The following is a 13,735-nucleotide window of genomic DNA, read 5'->3' as shown; positions in this document are numbered from 1 at the left end:
AACGTAGACGCAGACAGGACTTTAAAGTGAAACTGCCCAGTTCCCGAGAAAACAAGGTGATGGCCCTCACCTTCACAGCACCGGCGCTGCAAAATCTGCAGCACCTGCGCTCTCGTGGAGCAAAGGAAGAATAGCCCTGGATTCCATCCCCTCCAGCCTGTCCCCTGCGTCCTTCCACTCTTGCCAAACCGAGGACTGGACGCCTTTGGCTATTCTCTTTCTCCTACACCTGCCTTGCCTCGACTACAGATCATTTCCTTCCGCTTATATGTGCCCCCAGATACCCTGCCTTAAAACAAACACGCCTCCCTTTGTCCCAAGTGTCCCCCGCTGCAACAGGTGGTCTCATTCCTACTCTCTGTGGGAAAAACTTCTCAAAAGGGTTGCTGCAAAGGCTTTCTCGGCTATTCTGTCAACACCTCCTTACCCTCCATTTTCTTTTCAACTCACTTCAATACCACTTTCCCCTGTTCCATGCCACCATTCTTCTGTCGTTGCCAAATCCGTCAGACGCCTCTTTGTCCGCAGGTTACTGGACTCTTGTCAGCATTTGACGAAGCTGACCTGACTGACCTTTAAATGCTTTTCTTCTCTTGGCTTCTGTATTTAGTTTTCTTTCCCTCTTGCAATAGAGGACCACAAAACTAGCTGTTTAAATCAACACCTATTTATTGTCTCACGGTTCTGTGCGTTAGAAGTCTGACACCAGTCTCACTGGGCTAAGATCAAGGCATCAGCCTCACTGGAGGCTCTGGGGAAGAATCCACTTGAAAGCCCATTCAGTTTGTTGGCAGATGCAGGTCTCGGCCTGAGGTCCCCAGGTCCTTGCTGTCAGCCAGCAGTGACCCTTAGCTTTTAGAGGCTACTCTGTGGTCCTTGCATGTGGGCCCCTACATCTCAGAGTCAGCAACAGCATGCCAATTCCTTCTCAGGCTTGGAGGGAATATTATCTGATTAATATTCTTATAGGCTTTCCTCCTCTTCTGCTGCATCTCCCTCTGAGTCCAGACAGGGGAAGTTCTCTACTGTTAAAAGGTCATGTGATTAGATTGGACCCACCCAGATAATTCAGCTCCATGACTGTAATTACATCTTCAAAGTCCCTTTTGCCGTGTAAGGTAGCGTATTCACAGATTCCAGGAATTAGGGCATGGGTATCTTTGGGGGACCATTCTGCCTGCCACACCTTCCTGGTCACCATATCCTCCTGATTTTCCTCCTACCTGTCTGGCTGTCCCTTCTCAGTCATCCTTCTCTTCCTGACCTCTAAACATTAGCAACCTCAGGGCCCTGTCTGTGGACCCCTGCCCTTCTCTATTCCCAGTCCCTGAGAGAGCCCAACCATTCCCAGGTTTAAGTATGTGATATACCAGGACAGCCTAGAGCCTCCCCTGGGAACCAGAGCTCTAGGTGCCTGTGTCCAATTGACTTTTTCAGTGGTTCTCAAAGTGTAGTCCCCAGACTAGCAGCATCAGTGTTGCCTGGGAACTTATAAAAATTGGGACAAAATTGTTGGACCCCTCCCTGTACTCCTGAATCAGAAAGTCTGGGGCCTGGGCCCACAGGTTTCTCTTTTAACAAGCCCCCATGTGATTCTTGTGTCTGCTGAAGTCTGCAGACCACTGGGCTACTCAGCTGCTTCACCTGGTTGTCCTCAGTCAGGCATCTGACTCTGGATTCTCCCGTCTGCCTTTTTCACCTTGATCTCCTTGGCATCACGAGCCACCCACCCAGGTGCTCTAGCCACTGTGATCTATTATCTACACAGCGGCTAGAGGGATCTTTTAAAAATATAAATCAGATCATATCCCCTTGCTTTAAAACCCGCCAATAGCTCCCACTGCCCTTGAAATTAAATCCAAACCTTTGCCCTGGTCTACAGGGCCCTCCCTGCCAACCCCTCTGACCTCATCTTCTGATGTTCCCTCTGGCTTAACTGTGATCCAGCCACCCAGGCCCCCTCTCTGGTGGATCTCACAAATATGGTTGACCCTTGAACAACAGGGGTTTGAATTGCGAGGGTCCACTTATACGCAGACATTTTTCAATAGTACATATTACAGTACTGCACCGTCCGTGGTTGGTGGAATCCATGGGTGGAGAGGGCCAACTCTAAGGTGTATGAGAATTAACCCCACACTGCTCAAGGGTCAATTGTACAGAACTCTTTCCAGCCTCGGCCTGGGCACTTGCTTACCCATTGCCTGGACTGCCCTCCTTTCAGGTGGCTGGCCTCTTGGTATCCTTCAGTTCTCAGCTCAACCATCCCTCCTGAAAGATTGTCCTGCCCCCTTCTAGAATGCACCTCACAATCCTGCCACTCCACCTCCCTCTTTCTTACCACACCGATTACTTCCTGCATAGCATTGAACGCCATTATATTATCTAGTTTATTTATGGCCTCACCCTACTCCTACCCCCATATATTATAAAATCCAAAAGGACAGAAGCCTTGTCTGTCTTGTTCTCTAATGGATCCCTAATACCCAGCCTAGTGCTTGACTCATAGCAGGTTCTCAATAAATATTTGTCCAATTCAATAAAATTGGCTTTCTACCTGCCTATACCAGACCTTGGTCTAGCTTGTCACTGGGGTAGAGACCTCACCCCGCTGACAGACACGGGTGCTTAGGCCTGCAGGGGTCGTGGCCTGCTGATCCAAAGCTCCTTGTTTCTTAACGCTTCTGGAGACCCTCACCCACCCCTGTCTTTTCCATTCAGTGAGTTCCCACCACACGGCCATGATACGAATAGTAGAGTATGACCATAATATTTATTAACTATACAACAAAATGACATTGAACTTCTAAACCTTCGAAATAACCTTAATAAAAATGTTTGTAATTCAACAATATTGAGTAAGAGAAGTTGGACACAAAAGAATACATGCTATGTAATTCTGTTTATTTGAAATTCAAAGCCAGGCCACATTAATCTATGATGATGTAAGTCAGGATAGTGTTAAGGGTTCTGAATGGGGGATGCATTAGGAAGCCTCTGGGTGCTGAAAGTGTTCTGTATGTTGATCTTTTTTTAAATGTTTACCAGTTTATGGTAAAGGATACAGATGAACGGCCATATGAAAAGGTATATAGGGTGAAGTCTGGAAGGGTCCAAAGTGTAGGAACTTCTGTCCCCGTGGAACTGGGGTGCACCACCCTCCCAGCACATGGATGTGTTCACCAACACAGAAGCTCCTCTGTATCTTTGTTTTATAAATTTATTTAATTTTTGGCTGCGCTGGGTCTTTGTTGCTGAGCGCGGGCTTTCTCTAGTTGCAGTGCACGGGCTTCTCATTGCGGTGGCTTCTCTTGTTGCGGAGCACGGGCTCTAGGCACGCGAGATTCAATAGTTGTGGTGCACGGGCTTAGCTGCTCTGCGGCATGTGGAATCTGCCCGGCCCAGGGCTCGAACCCATGTCCCCTGCATTGCCAGGCGGATTCTTAACCACTGCGCCACCAGGGAAGTCCCGCTCCTCTGTATCTTGACCTTGTGAGTGAGTATACACATATAAGTTGTACTGCAGCTGTGTAGTTAAGGTTTGTGCACTTTATAGAAGTTATACATCAGTTTAAAAATCTAGGTAACTAAAAATACCTTCATTATTCTAGAGAGAGAGAGGGAGAGATTGAGATTCAGAAAGAATTGTGTCAAAGCACGAGTCCACTCCCGTTTGGGGTCTGTGAGGTATGAATAGGTACCCAGTCCCTCTGTCTCTGCCCCTCCCCCATGCCTGGCCAAGGCAAGCACCTGAGTATTGCCGCTATCAGAGCCGGCGGAGCAGAGGCTGCCTCCCCGGTCCCGTGATATGGCCTAGTTCCACCTGATTCTGAGTGACCTTGAGGACAGCAGGGTGTTTCTGGGAAAGGGGAGGAGGAAAGGAGCAGAGAATAGGTAGAACTGGTGTCCAGCTACAATCCCCAGATCTCTGCACCTGCTGTCCCATCCTGGGGAGAAGAGAAGGCGGAGCAGATCAAGTCGATGATGCTGGTGTGAGGCCCCGGTGGGGGGCTCGGTGGATCCCGAGAAGCCAGGTAGTCCAGTGTGGGGTTCCCCTGGCCCACTGCCGACTTCTGGTGAGACGCCAGTCAGTTTTTACAGAGGAGCAGGGTGGGAGCTCAGGAGACAACTCTCCAGGGTCCCCGACTCTCTGGAACAGTGTTGTTCTAAGACAGAACTCCGCTTTAGAATGGCCTGGAGGTGTCAATTGTCAGTGCAGGTTTCTGGGGTTCATTTGAGCTGTGTGAAGGGGTGACTCAGGAATTCTATTGTAACTCTGCTTCCAACAGCTGCTCGCCAGTTTGAGAACTGATCTAGAAGGTGGGAAAGACCTTGGCTTGTTTTTGCTCTCCAGTTCTAGGTCAGGACACCTACTGGGCTGGAGCTTGCAATATTAGTGTCACTCCATATGACCCTGAAGATGGCCTCTTTCATGTTTACCTCCAAATCCGAGTTAAAAGTGTTGACTCCGGGACCTCCAACTGACCACACTTTTCATTTAAGCCCTTTGTTTTAAAGATGGGAAAACAGGCCCAAAGTCATAGCGGGTCAGGACTGGAATCAAAGACTGGCATCCTTAACAGCCTCTCCTTTCAGGGCCCTTGGGGACTGGGGGCCAAAGGAGTGGAGAGAGCAGGCTCCAGGGAGGCCACCCTGGGCTCCAGCAGGCTCCGTGGATGGCGTGGCAAGTGAGCGTGCCCGAGCTGGAGGACCGCCTGCAGTGCCCCATCTGTCTGGAGGTCTTCAAGGAGCCCCTGATGCTGCAGTGTGGCCACTCCTACTGCAAGGGCTGCCTGCTGTCCCTGTCCCGTCACCCGGACTCGGAGCTGCGCTGCCCTGTGTGCCGGCAGGAGGTGGACTGCAGCAGCTCCCCGCCTAACGTCTCCCTGGCGAGGGTGATCGAAGCCCTGCAGCTCCCCGGGGACCCTGAGCCCCAGGTCTGTGCGCACCACCGGAACCCTCTCAGCCTCTTCTGTGAGAAGGACCAGGAGCTCATCTGCGGCCTCTGCGGCCTGCTGGGCTCCCACCAGCACCACCGGGTCACGCCTGTCTCTACCGTCTACAGCCGCATGAAGGTGGGCAGCGAGGCTGCTGGGGGGTGGGGAGCCGGGCCGCCCCTGGGGACACAGAGCCGGGTTCTGAGGCCTTGGGGCCATCGCCCGGCACAGAGGGGTCCAGGGTCAGCCTTGTTCTGGAGCAGAACTTGCGGAGCACTTGCTCATCCACCGATCACCTGTTGAGCAGCGGCTCTAGTCTCCAGGTGCTGGGGACTAGGTGACCCACCGGATGGAGAGCCCCCTGCGTCACGTGCTAGCCCCCTCCCCTGCTTTAGTCTTCTCTGTAGCCCTCATTAGATTCTTGAGCGCTCAGGGGACTGCACTCTCAGGCAGGTGAAGACAGGGACTTTGTTTCATTCCCTGGGATATTTCCGTGCCTAGGACCGTGCCAGCCAGGTAGTAAATGCCCAAAATGTATTTGTGGAATCAATGGATTCCTGCCTTCATGGACTGTTCCCTCAGAACTAGCAGATCACTGTTTACGATGAAGAATAATAATAATGATACCATCTTAGGTTAGTCTATTGATCTAAGGTTTATGAAGAGTGGGGTTATTGTCGTACTTGCAAATGAGGAAACAGGCTCCGAGAAGGTAAGGGTCTTAGTCAAGCTCATACAGTTTGTCAGTGGCAGAGCTAGGACTCACCAAGGCCAGTTTTCATTCCCCTGGCACCAGATCAAGGAAGGACAGGAAGGGCTTTTGGAAGTAAATTGTAATAGGGTACCTGGCCCAGTGTTTGGGTGGGTGGGCGGCTTTGGGCAGTAAGGATGAGGAATGAGGACATTCAGGGGAGGGGGCAGGACGAGGGAAAAGCATTGAGATCCGTAGACAGAGGGGCCCCTGGAAGCTGTTGCAGGGCTTTCCTGGCTGAGTGCTCTGGGCAGCATTTCTTTGCTCCTTCAACCCTGGGAGAGAAGTAGGAAAGGTGCACAGGGCCAAGCCAGGTCGTCCACCAAGTTCCCCTACCCACAGGCATTTCCTGGGCATCTAGTATGTGCTAGGTGCTACACTGGCGCCCATGGTACAGCAGTGGGCGAGAAGTTCACCCTGCACCAGAGCTCACAGTCTGGGGGTCTGACAGAGTCCCGTGTGTCAGGTGCTGCTGTCAAGGTTAAGTGCAGGCAATGGTGAGACCATCTGGAACATGGCTCCTGCGTGGTCTCAGGTGGTCAGGGAAGGCTTCTTGGAGGAAGTGGACTGGTAAGCCGAGACCTGAACCATAAGGAGGACTTGAAAGGAAAAGAAAGGGAGGAAAAGCATCCTAAGTATAAAAAGAGCGCGTGCAAAAGACCAGGAGGCGAACAGCGTGGCACATTTGAGGAATTCTACATTGTTCCAATAAGCACGAGGGAGAGTGAAGTGAGGTAAGCGGGGGTCAGGTCATGAAAAGGCCTGTGTGACATGAGATGGGATTAGGGGTTTATTCAGAGAACCAGGGTTGGAAGGTTTTAAGCAGAGTCGTGATGTGGCTCGCTCGCTCTGCCAGAGGATAGATTGGAGAGTGAGGCTGGGAGTAAGAGATTAGGAGTAATCTACATACAGGCGGTCGTTGAAGCCACAGGTGTGGAGAAGACCAACCAGGAGAGTCTGCAGGAGTGATGGGGAAGATGATGCCCCCAGGAGCATCAGGACTTAAGATTTGGGTAGAGAGAGAACTCTGAAAAGGAGCCAGAAGGAATTCACTGAGGGAGCGGGAAGTTGGCTGAATGTAGCCTCCAGGAAATCAGAGGAACAGAGCATTTTGACAAGAAGGAAATCACTTGTGTGAAATGTCTGCTGATTGAAAAGAGCCTGTCTGGTTTAGCAGTAAGAATTGGTTATCTTGGCAAGAGTAGTTTTAGGGGAGTGTGAAAGGAGGAAGCCAAATTGCAGTACAGTGAAACTGAGTCGAGTTTTATCAGCAGAGGGCTGCCTGGCAGAGGAGGAGACTCCTGGGAGCCCGTCATTTCTGGCTAGGAGCTGGGAGGGCTTGGGTCCTGCTTTCGGATGTGGGTTTTTGTGATCTCAAGACTCCTCCATGTGCTGCAACTAAGTTACGTTCCATTATCAGATCTCTTTCATGCATTCCTGTTTTCTCCTATTGATTGGGATCTTAAGATACTTTATTTATTTGCATAATTCTGTTTCCACTCACTGTGGCCCAGTTGATGAGAAGGAACTAGTCCCATCTCTCTTTGCCTTGGGAGGGTTACCACTGGGATGCCCTTCTCAGGCTCCTATGAGATCGGATGCCTTGTTATGGAGAGCAAGGACTCTGTGTTCATTTATCTCCATGCTGGCTCTATTTTTTTCTCAGCTCCCTTCCGGAAAGGCTCTTGCAGCTGACTTCTGCTTGGGCACTGTCTAAGCCAAAGATTCTGCGCACTCCATGGGCACAAACCAGCAGGGCTGCATTAGGTCGTGCGGCCAGTTGGTGCTCTAGGTGGTTCTGGTTGGATCCCTAAGGTTAAGTCAGATATGGGGCCAGGGCAACCTAGGAGAAGTTTACTTCAGCCTGGGAGGCCCTAAATCCAGGCTGGGCCCAAGCCTGCTGGAGATGGATTCAGGTCTTCATAGGGAGTGGGGGGGTCACCAGGTGACCCCTCCCTGGGCCATTGCATGCACCATTGGCTTCACTTGGGGCCAGCCTTTCTGTGATGACTCCTGATGAAATGCCCACTAATTCTGGACCTTCTGGTGACCAGCAAGTTTCCCAGGTGGGTTCCCTACGGGCAGCACTCCACGCAGGGAGTGCTGACTTCAGATTGGCAGTCGCCCCACTTGGATGTTGTGTGGTGACTTCTGGTGGCTGTCACGACGTGTAGCATCTCTGTCCACGGCATAGAGAGTGATGACGTGGAGATCCGTCCAGGCAGTCCGTGCTGTCAGTGTGGAATATTCTTGAATAGCCTTTCCTATTCTGTGCTTGTGGCCGTCGGGCTGCCCCCGGGAGCTGGGGGTGGGGGGTGGGGGTGAAGGGGTCGGCGGCTTATGGGGCCTGTTGCCTCCAGGAGGAGCTAGCAGCCCTCATCTCCGACCTGAAGCAGGAGCAGAAGAAGGTGGAGGAGCAAATCGCCAGACTGGTGAACAACAGGACCCGGATTGTCGTGAGCGCCCCGCCCCTCCGTGCCCTCCCCTGGGGCCGGCCACCCGCCTTCCCTTTCCTGCAGAGCCCAGCTCTAATCTGTCCTTCACAGGAAGCCATGCCTTCCATATAAAGCCAGAATTCAAAGCATTCCAGGGTGGGGTGGGGGAAGTGCAAAGGCTCTTGGAGGAATTCAGCACAGTTGTCAGGACTGTCGCCAAGTTGGCTTGTGTCCTCCACGTCCTTGAGACTGAGATAACCTAGAACCCAAGTCCCGGAGGTAAACAGCTTAACACGTGGGCATGACTGCCCGCCCTCCGCCACCTGTGGCTGCTTGACATTGACAGCCTGGGCAATGCCCTCCTAGTACCTTAGAGCACAGGCACGGAAAGGCTTGAAGCCCTTGGTGGCTGTCTGCTTTTCCTAAATGCGGGGCACTTGGGTCTGGGAGTCTGTGGAGCCTGGGCCCTACAGGTAGTCATGAAACGAGCAGGAGACTGGCATCCGTTGAAAGTCAACTCAATTAATCTTCCTCATCCTGAAGAGGGAGCCCGCTTTACCCCGTCTGATGGAGGCAGAACTCAGGGTCACACGGGGAACCCTTGTTATCTCACTCCAAAGTCTGCTCTCCAGGGCCTTTCAGACTTTTTTTCAGTTGTGGAACCCCGTGATAAAGCAAAATCTTATGTTCACACTTGTTAGCAAAGATGGGCAAAAGGAGAGCCACTGTGTTGGAACTGGGAGCTGGGGGCCCAGCCTCTGCCCTGCCACTGTCGTCCTCCCCCTGGGGCCACATCCGGGATCCCCAGGCACAGTGTGTGAACACCTGGCAGGAGTCAGCCCTGGGACTTGGGTACCAGGACCAGCCCGGTCAGAAGGCCCGAGCTGCCAGGCTCTGGGGACGCCGAGGTCAGCCATGGCTCCTGCCTTGACCCGCCCTTCCCTGTCCCAGAATGAGTCTGATGTCTTCAGCTGGGTGATCCGTAGTGAGTTCCAGGAGCTGCACCGTCTGGTGGACGAGGAGAAGGCCCGCTGCCTGGAGGGGGTGGAGGGTCACACCCGTGGCCTCGTGGCCTCCCTGGACATGCAGCTGGAGCAGGCCCAGGGCGCTCGGGAGCGGCTAGTCCAGGCTGTGGGTGTGTTGGAGCAGTTCGGCAACGAGAGTCACCATGAGTTCATCCGGGTGAGTGGACAAGGGAGTGTCCCCTGTGCCAAGGCCACTGGGGCTCCAAGCGCCTCCCCCTTCCTGTCGGCTTCCGCATAGCCTCGTCCATGCTCTAACCCTCCTCCCTCTTGTCTTCCAGAAGTACCATGCCATGGCCTCCAGGTAATAACCTCGGAGGGCACTCTCAGCGAGGGCCTGGTGGCTGCGGGCATGGGCGTCTCATCTCCACTAGATCCTCCCTTCAGTTTTACTGGTGCCGGGAGCAGCTGCCCACATCTGGTTCAGTACTGAGCCCAGGGAAAGTGACAGCCTTGCCTTTAGGGGTCTCCAAGCCTTGTGGGAGGGGGCGGCGAAGTATGGTTACATCACTATGGGCACCTAGAACAGTAGAAGTTCACACAAGCTAAAGAATTAACACAGAGGGGGAGGTGACTGGGGGGAGATCGGCAAAGACAGCGCACAGGTGGGATGGCTGAGAAGGGCAGAGGACAGGCGTTTGCCAGGCACGCTGACTCACGTGAAAGGGTAAAGTGTGTGCAGGTTTGGAGTATTGTGAGAATTTCAATATCATGGGTGTAAAGGATGAAGCAGAGCAGAACAGGAGATGAGGTGGGTGATGGTGGTAAGGAAACATGCACCATGGCTTGTAGGAAGGGGTTGGATCCATGTTCCAAACCCAACATATGAATCACCTGTGCAGTTCCTGAGCCTTCCTCTGCCACGTTTATGAGAGTCTCCTTGTTTTCTCCAATTTCCCTTCGTCTTAAGGACAATTTGCTTAGGAGCATTGACTTAAATGAATGGACAGAGGATCTGATTGACTGAGTTTGGTTTCCACTCCAGCTGGAGCTGGGGGCCGGGGTCACCAGATACAGAGAAGTGGTCCTCAAACAGTGCATCAGAACCACCTGGAGGGCTCAATTAAAACAGAGGTCACTGGGCCCCAGTGATGAGTTCTGATTCAGCAGGCCTGGGGTGGGACCCAAGACAATTTGCGTTTCTAACAAGCCCCCAGGTGCTGCTGCTGCTCCCAGACCTGCACTTTGAGAGCTACTGATGTAGAGTGTTTCCCCTTCCAGGAAGGAGGCAGGTCCTCAGAGCGGGGCGGGTACACGGTGGGCATCTTCAGTGCACGGTCTTCTGAGCTGTGGCTTGGCTGGTTGGACCTGCGTCTGGGTGAAGGGCTGGGGTGCACGGTAAGCAGCTCCACCATCACTGTGGACCTTTGCCCCCAGTGCAGAGCTCCAGCAGGCCCGGCCCCTGGAAGGCACGTTCAGCCCCATCTCCTTCAAGCCAGGCCTGCACCAGGCTGACATCAAGCTGACTGCATGGAAAAGGCTCTTCCGAAAGGTTCTGCCAGGTGAGACCCCACCCACCCATCCTCCTTCCAGTGTATGAGGTGCAGAGAACTGGAGTGGGGGCTGGCACAGTAACGGTGAGGGCGCGGTGGTGGGCTTCCGCCCGCAGGGGGAGCTCAAGCCCCGTTCCATCTCTTACTAGTGACTGGGAGAGTGGTGTAATTTTTGAGCCTCAGTTTCTCATCTGTAAAGAGCCCACCTTGCTGGGCTGCGTAGTTTCTAAGTAGACGTGTGTGTGTGTGTCTGTGTGTGTGTGTCTGTGTGTGTGTGTAGTTTAGTGCTTAATAAATGGCAGCGGCTGCTCTGCCAAAAAATAACTCGGACCTTTAACTCCTTCATGACTAGCACGTAAGATCGATCAATAGACTGATTTAATCCAACAAAGGCACAAACAGGGTTGATATAAGAACAAAAGGGGGAAAGGGGGGAACAAAACCTGCAGGTAATCTCTGAACCATGAATGCTGTTTGCACGTTTTAGGTGTAAACTGCTTAGCTGGCAGCGAGCAAAGAGGTCAGTTGGGATAATTTGTCCTTGACTGGGCTGCTAGGGTATCCAAGAAACCACTGCCGTTGTTAGAGGCTCCAGAAAACCTGGGGAGTGAAGCTGAGGCGCCCACGTGACAGGCCGTCTCCCAGATCCTTCCACGGGCACCTCCGCCTTAGGCAGGCCGCCTGCACCGTTTCCCTTGCCAGAATGCCTGGGCTTGCAGCAGCCCATTCTCCACCCTTCAGGCATCATTCACTCATTCGGCAAATGTCCTAAGGGTTGCCTGCTCCAGGCCCCAGCCCCTTCTAGGCCCTGCGGATACAGGGAAGAGGCCGACTCAGTTCTCCTGAGGAGCTCAGGGCCTGCCATCGGCCTCCCTTGGGGCAGGGCCTGCCGCCTTCTGCGAGGCTTGAATACACATCTCCTCTGATCTCTCCCAGCTCCGGAGTCCCTCAAGCTGGATCCTGCCACGGCCCACCCACTCCTGGAGCTCTCCAAGGGCAACACGGTGGTGCAGTGTGGGCTCCTGGCCCAGCGGCGCGCCAGCCAGCCCGAGCGCTTCGACTACAGCACTTGCGTCTTGGCCAGCAGGGGCTTCTCCTGCGGCCGCCACTACTGGGAGGTGGTGGTGGGCAGCAAGAGCGACTGGCGCCTGGGGGTCATCAAGGGCACAGCCAGTCGCAAGGGCAAGCTGAGCAAGTCCCCAGGGCACGGCGTGTGGCTCATCGGCCTGAAGGAGGGCCGGGTGTACGAGGCCTTCGGCTGCCCGCGGGCGCCCCTGCCCGTGGCCGGCCACCCTCACCGCATCGGCGTCTACCTGCACTACGAGCAGGGCGAGCTCACCTTCTTCGACGCCGACCGCCCCGACGACCTGCGGCCGCTCTACACGTTCCAGGCCGACTTCCAGGGCAAGCTCTACCCCATCCTGGACACGTGCTGGCACGAGAGGGGCAGCAACTCCCTGCCCCTGGTGCTGCCCCCACCCAGCGGGCCCAGCCACCTCGCCTGCCCGCAGCCCACCAAGCTGTAGCGCTGCTCGGGGGGCTGCCTTCCCAGCTGGGCACGGGGGCTCGAGGGGTCCTACCGGCTCTGGTGAGCAGAGGTTATGCAGTCGTTCGGGGAGGTCTTCCTGCCTGGGTGTCCCTAGAAACGTTTAACGATAGGGAGAGAAGGACCACGGTCCCATCCCCAGCAGTCAGGGGTGTGTTTATTAACCTCTTTCCAGGCTATTAACCTGCTTATTAACCAGTGGAGCCAGGCCGTGGGGCCCGCGGGTCAAGCTGGGCTTCCCTTGGGCCCTCCTAACCGAGATCTCTGCTTACTCTTCCCCCTGAGGGTGGAAACGCTCCCACACGTGACTTTCCCCCATCACTGTGAACTTTAAATGACTTTAAGGATCATAAAATTGACGTTACTTCTTCCTTTTCAAATGATTTGCAGTTATCAACCGCTGTACGTACCCACTGCTTTATGCTCAGGCCTTTAAAAGCAGCTCCAGCCTCTGGTGGGGCCACATCTTGCTTCCACCCCCTGCCCATCGGTCTCTGGTTAGTCACAGCAAACACTCCGTCATTGCTCTGTCCCCAGAGACTTCTCTCAACTTCCCTCTCTGTTAGAGAAGATGGAAATGACACTCCTGCAGAGCAGAAGCAAGTAGGGGCCAGATGGGGGTGTGGCCCATCCCTGAAAGCTGCCGGGCACGTGGGAGTGGGTCCAGAGCCCAGGTCTGTGCATGCTGAGCCTGCCCTGTGGTCACCCCAGACCAAGGCTGGGACAGCTGAATTCCTTCCCAAGAACATGAAAATTGGAAGAGAGAGAGAGAGTGGCTGGGGCTGAGTCATCTGAGGTCTGGTGCTTTAGAGAGAAGCTCCCCAGCCTTGTGCCCTGAGGTCTGTGGACCCGTCCAAGAGCCTTCCTTGGGGCACAGCCCTGCCCTGTCACCCTGGCATGAATCCACATCGGCCACACAGACAAAGTCTCAACCCACAGCCTATCTGAACGATCCTCCAGGAACAGAAGAGGGAGGAAGATCGTGAGGCGCTACCTCAAGGCCATCTTTACCGACCTTTATCCTCACGGGAGACTCAGGACATCACCTCCCTGGCTGTGAGAAGCTCTGAAGCTTTCTGCCCCCCTTCCCTCCCAGTAGGGCTGCAGTCTATAAAAGAGCTTAGCCGCATCTAGAACTGGCTCCTCAGCAACGGGATATCCCACAAGTCAAGTTGCAGCCACGAGCCCTTTGATTTCCACACCATCCTTTTCGGCGGGGCAACAAGGCCCACGTGCAGCCTCCACCTTTGGCTAATCTTCCTCCTGCTGTCTATGTAAGTAATAAACTGAATCAAAAGCTGGTTGTTGTCTCTTGATCAGCTGAATCTGTCGGGCCTTGGCCTTGGTTGCTGTATGCTTGACACCTTTCAGACTTGGTTTTTGGTTTTGCAGCTTTTCCTTCAATTCCATCAGTCTACCTCCACTCTCCACCCTTCTCCACCATGCTGTGTCCTGGGAGGCTGGCCCCGCTGGAATGCAAACCCCTCTGGCTTCCTGTTGGGTTCAGCTGAGGGGAGGGCCTGGCAGGAGATCCCAGGGCAGTAGAGGGAG

At 54.0% G+C, this 13,735-nt stretch overlaps 1 protein-coding gene across 2 annotated transcripts in view; it reads left to right on the top strand.

Moving 5' to 3' along the window:
- TRIM50 (tripartite motif containing 50) overlaps positions 1–13,485 on the top strand; it is a 58,716-nt gene extending 45,231 nt beyond the window's left edge. The window contains exons 4-10 of one of the 2 annotated variants that reach the window (XR_004522160.2): positions 4,597–5,075; positions 8,049–8,144; positions 9,075–9,305; positions 9,427–9,449; positions 10,523–10,647; positions 11,575–12,226; positions 12,575–13,485. Coding sequence is in view for 1 of the 2 variants with exons in the window: in XM_073792002.1 (XP_073648103.1) it covers positions 4,677–5,075; positions 8,049–8,144; positions 9,075–9,305; positions 9,427–9,449; positions 10,523–10,647; positions 11,575–12,164 (1,464 nt within the window). In the remaining variant the exon portion in view is untranslated. Of the gene's footprint in view, positions 1–4,596; positions 5,076–8,048; positions 8,145–9,074; positions 9,306–9,426; positions 9,450–10,522; positions 10,648–11,574 lie in introns of both variants that reach the window. The other variant, XM_073792002.1, reaches the window with a different exon arrangement.
- The last annotated feature ends 250 nt before the right edge of the window (positions 13,486–13,735 follow it).

Source organism: Tursiops truncatus, chromosome 15 (assembly GCF_011762595.2).
Source record: "Tursiops truncatus isolate mTurTru1 chromosome 15, mTurTru1.mat.Y, whole genome shotgun sequence".
In the NCBI taxonomy this organism is placed as follows: Eukaryota; Metazoa; Chordata; class Mammalia; order Artiodactyla; family Delphinidae; genus Tursiops; species Tursiops truncatus.
The sequence above is the reverse complement of the archived record's forward strand: the minus strand, read 5'-3'. Positions and strand labels throughout refer to the sequence as shown.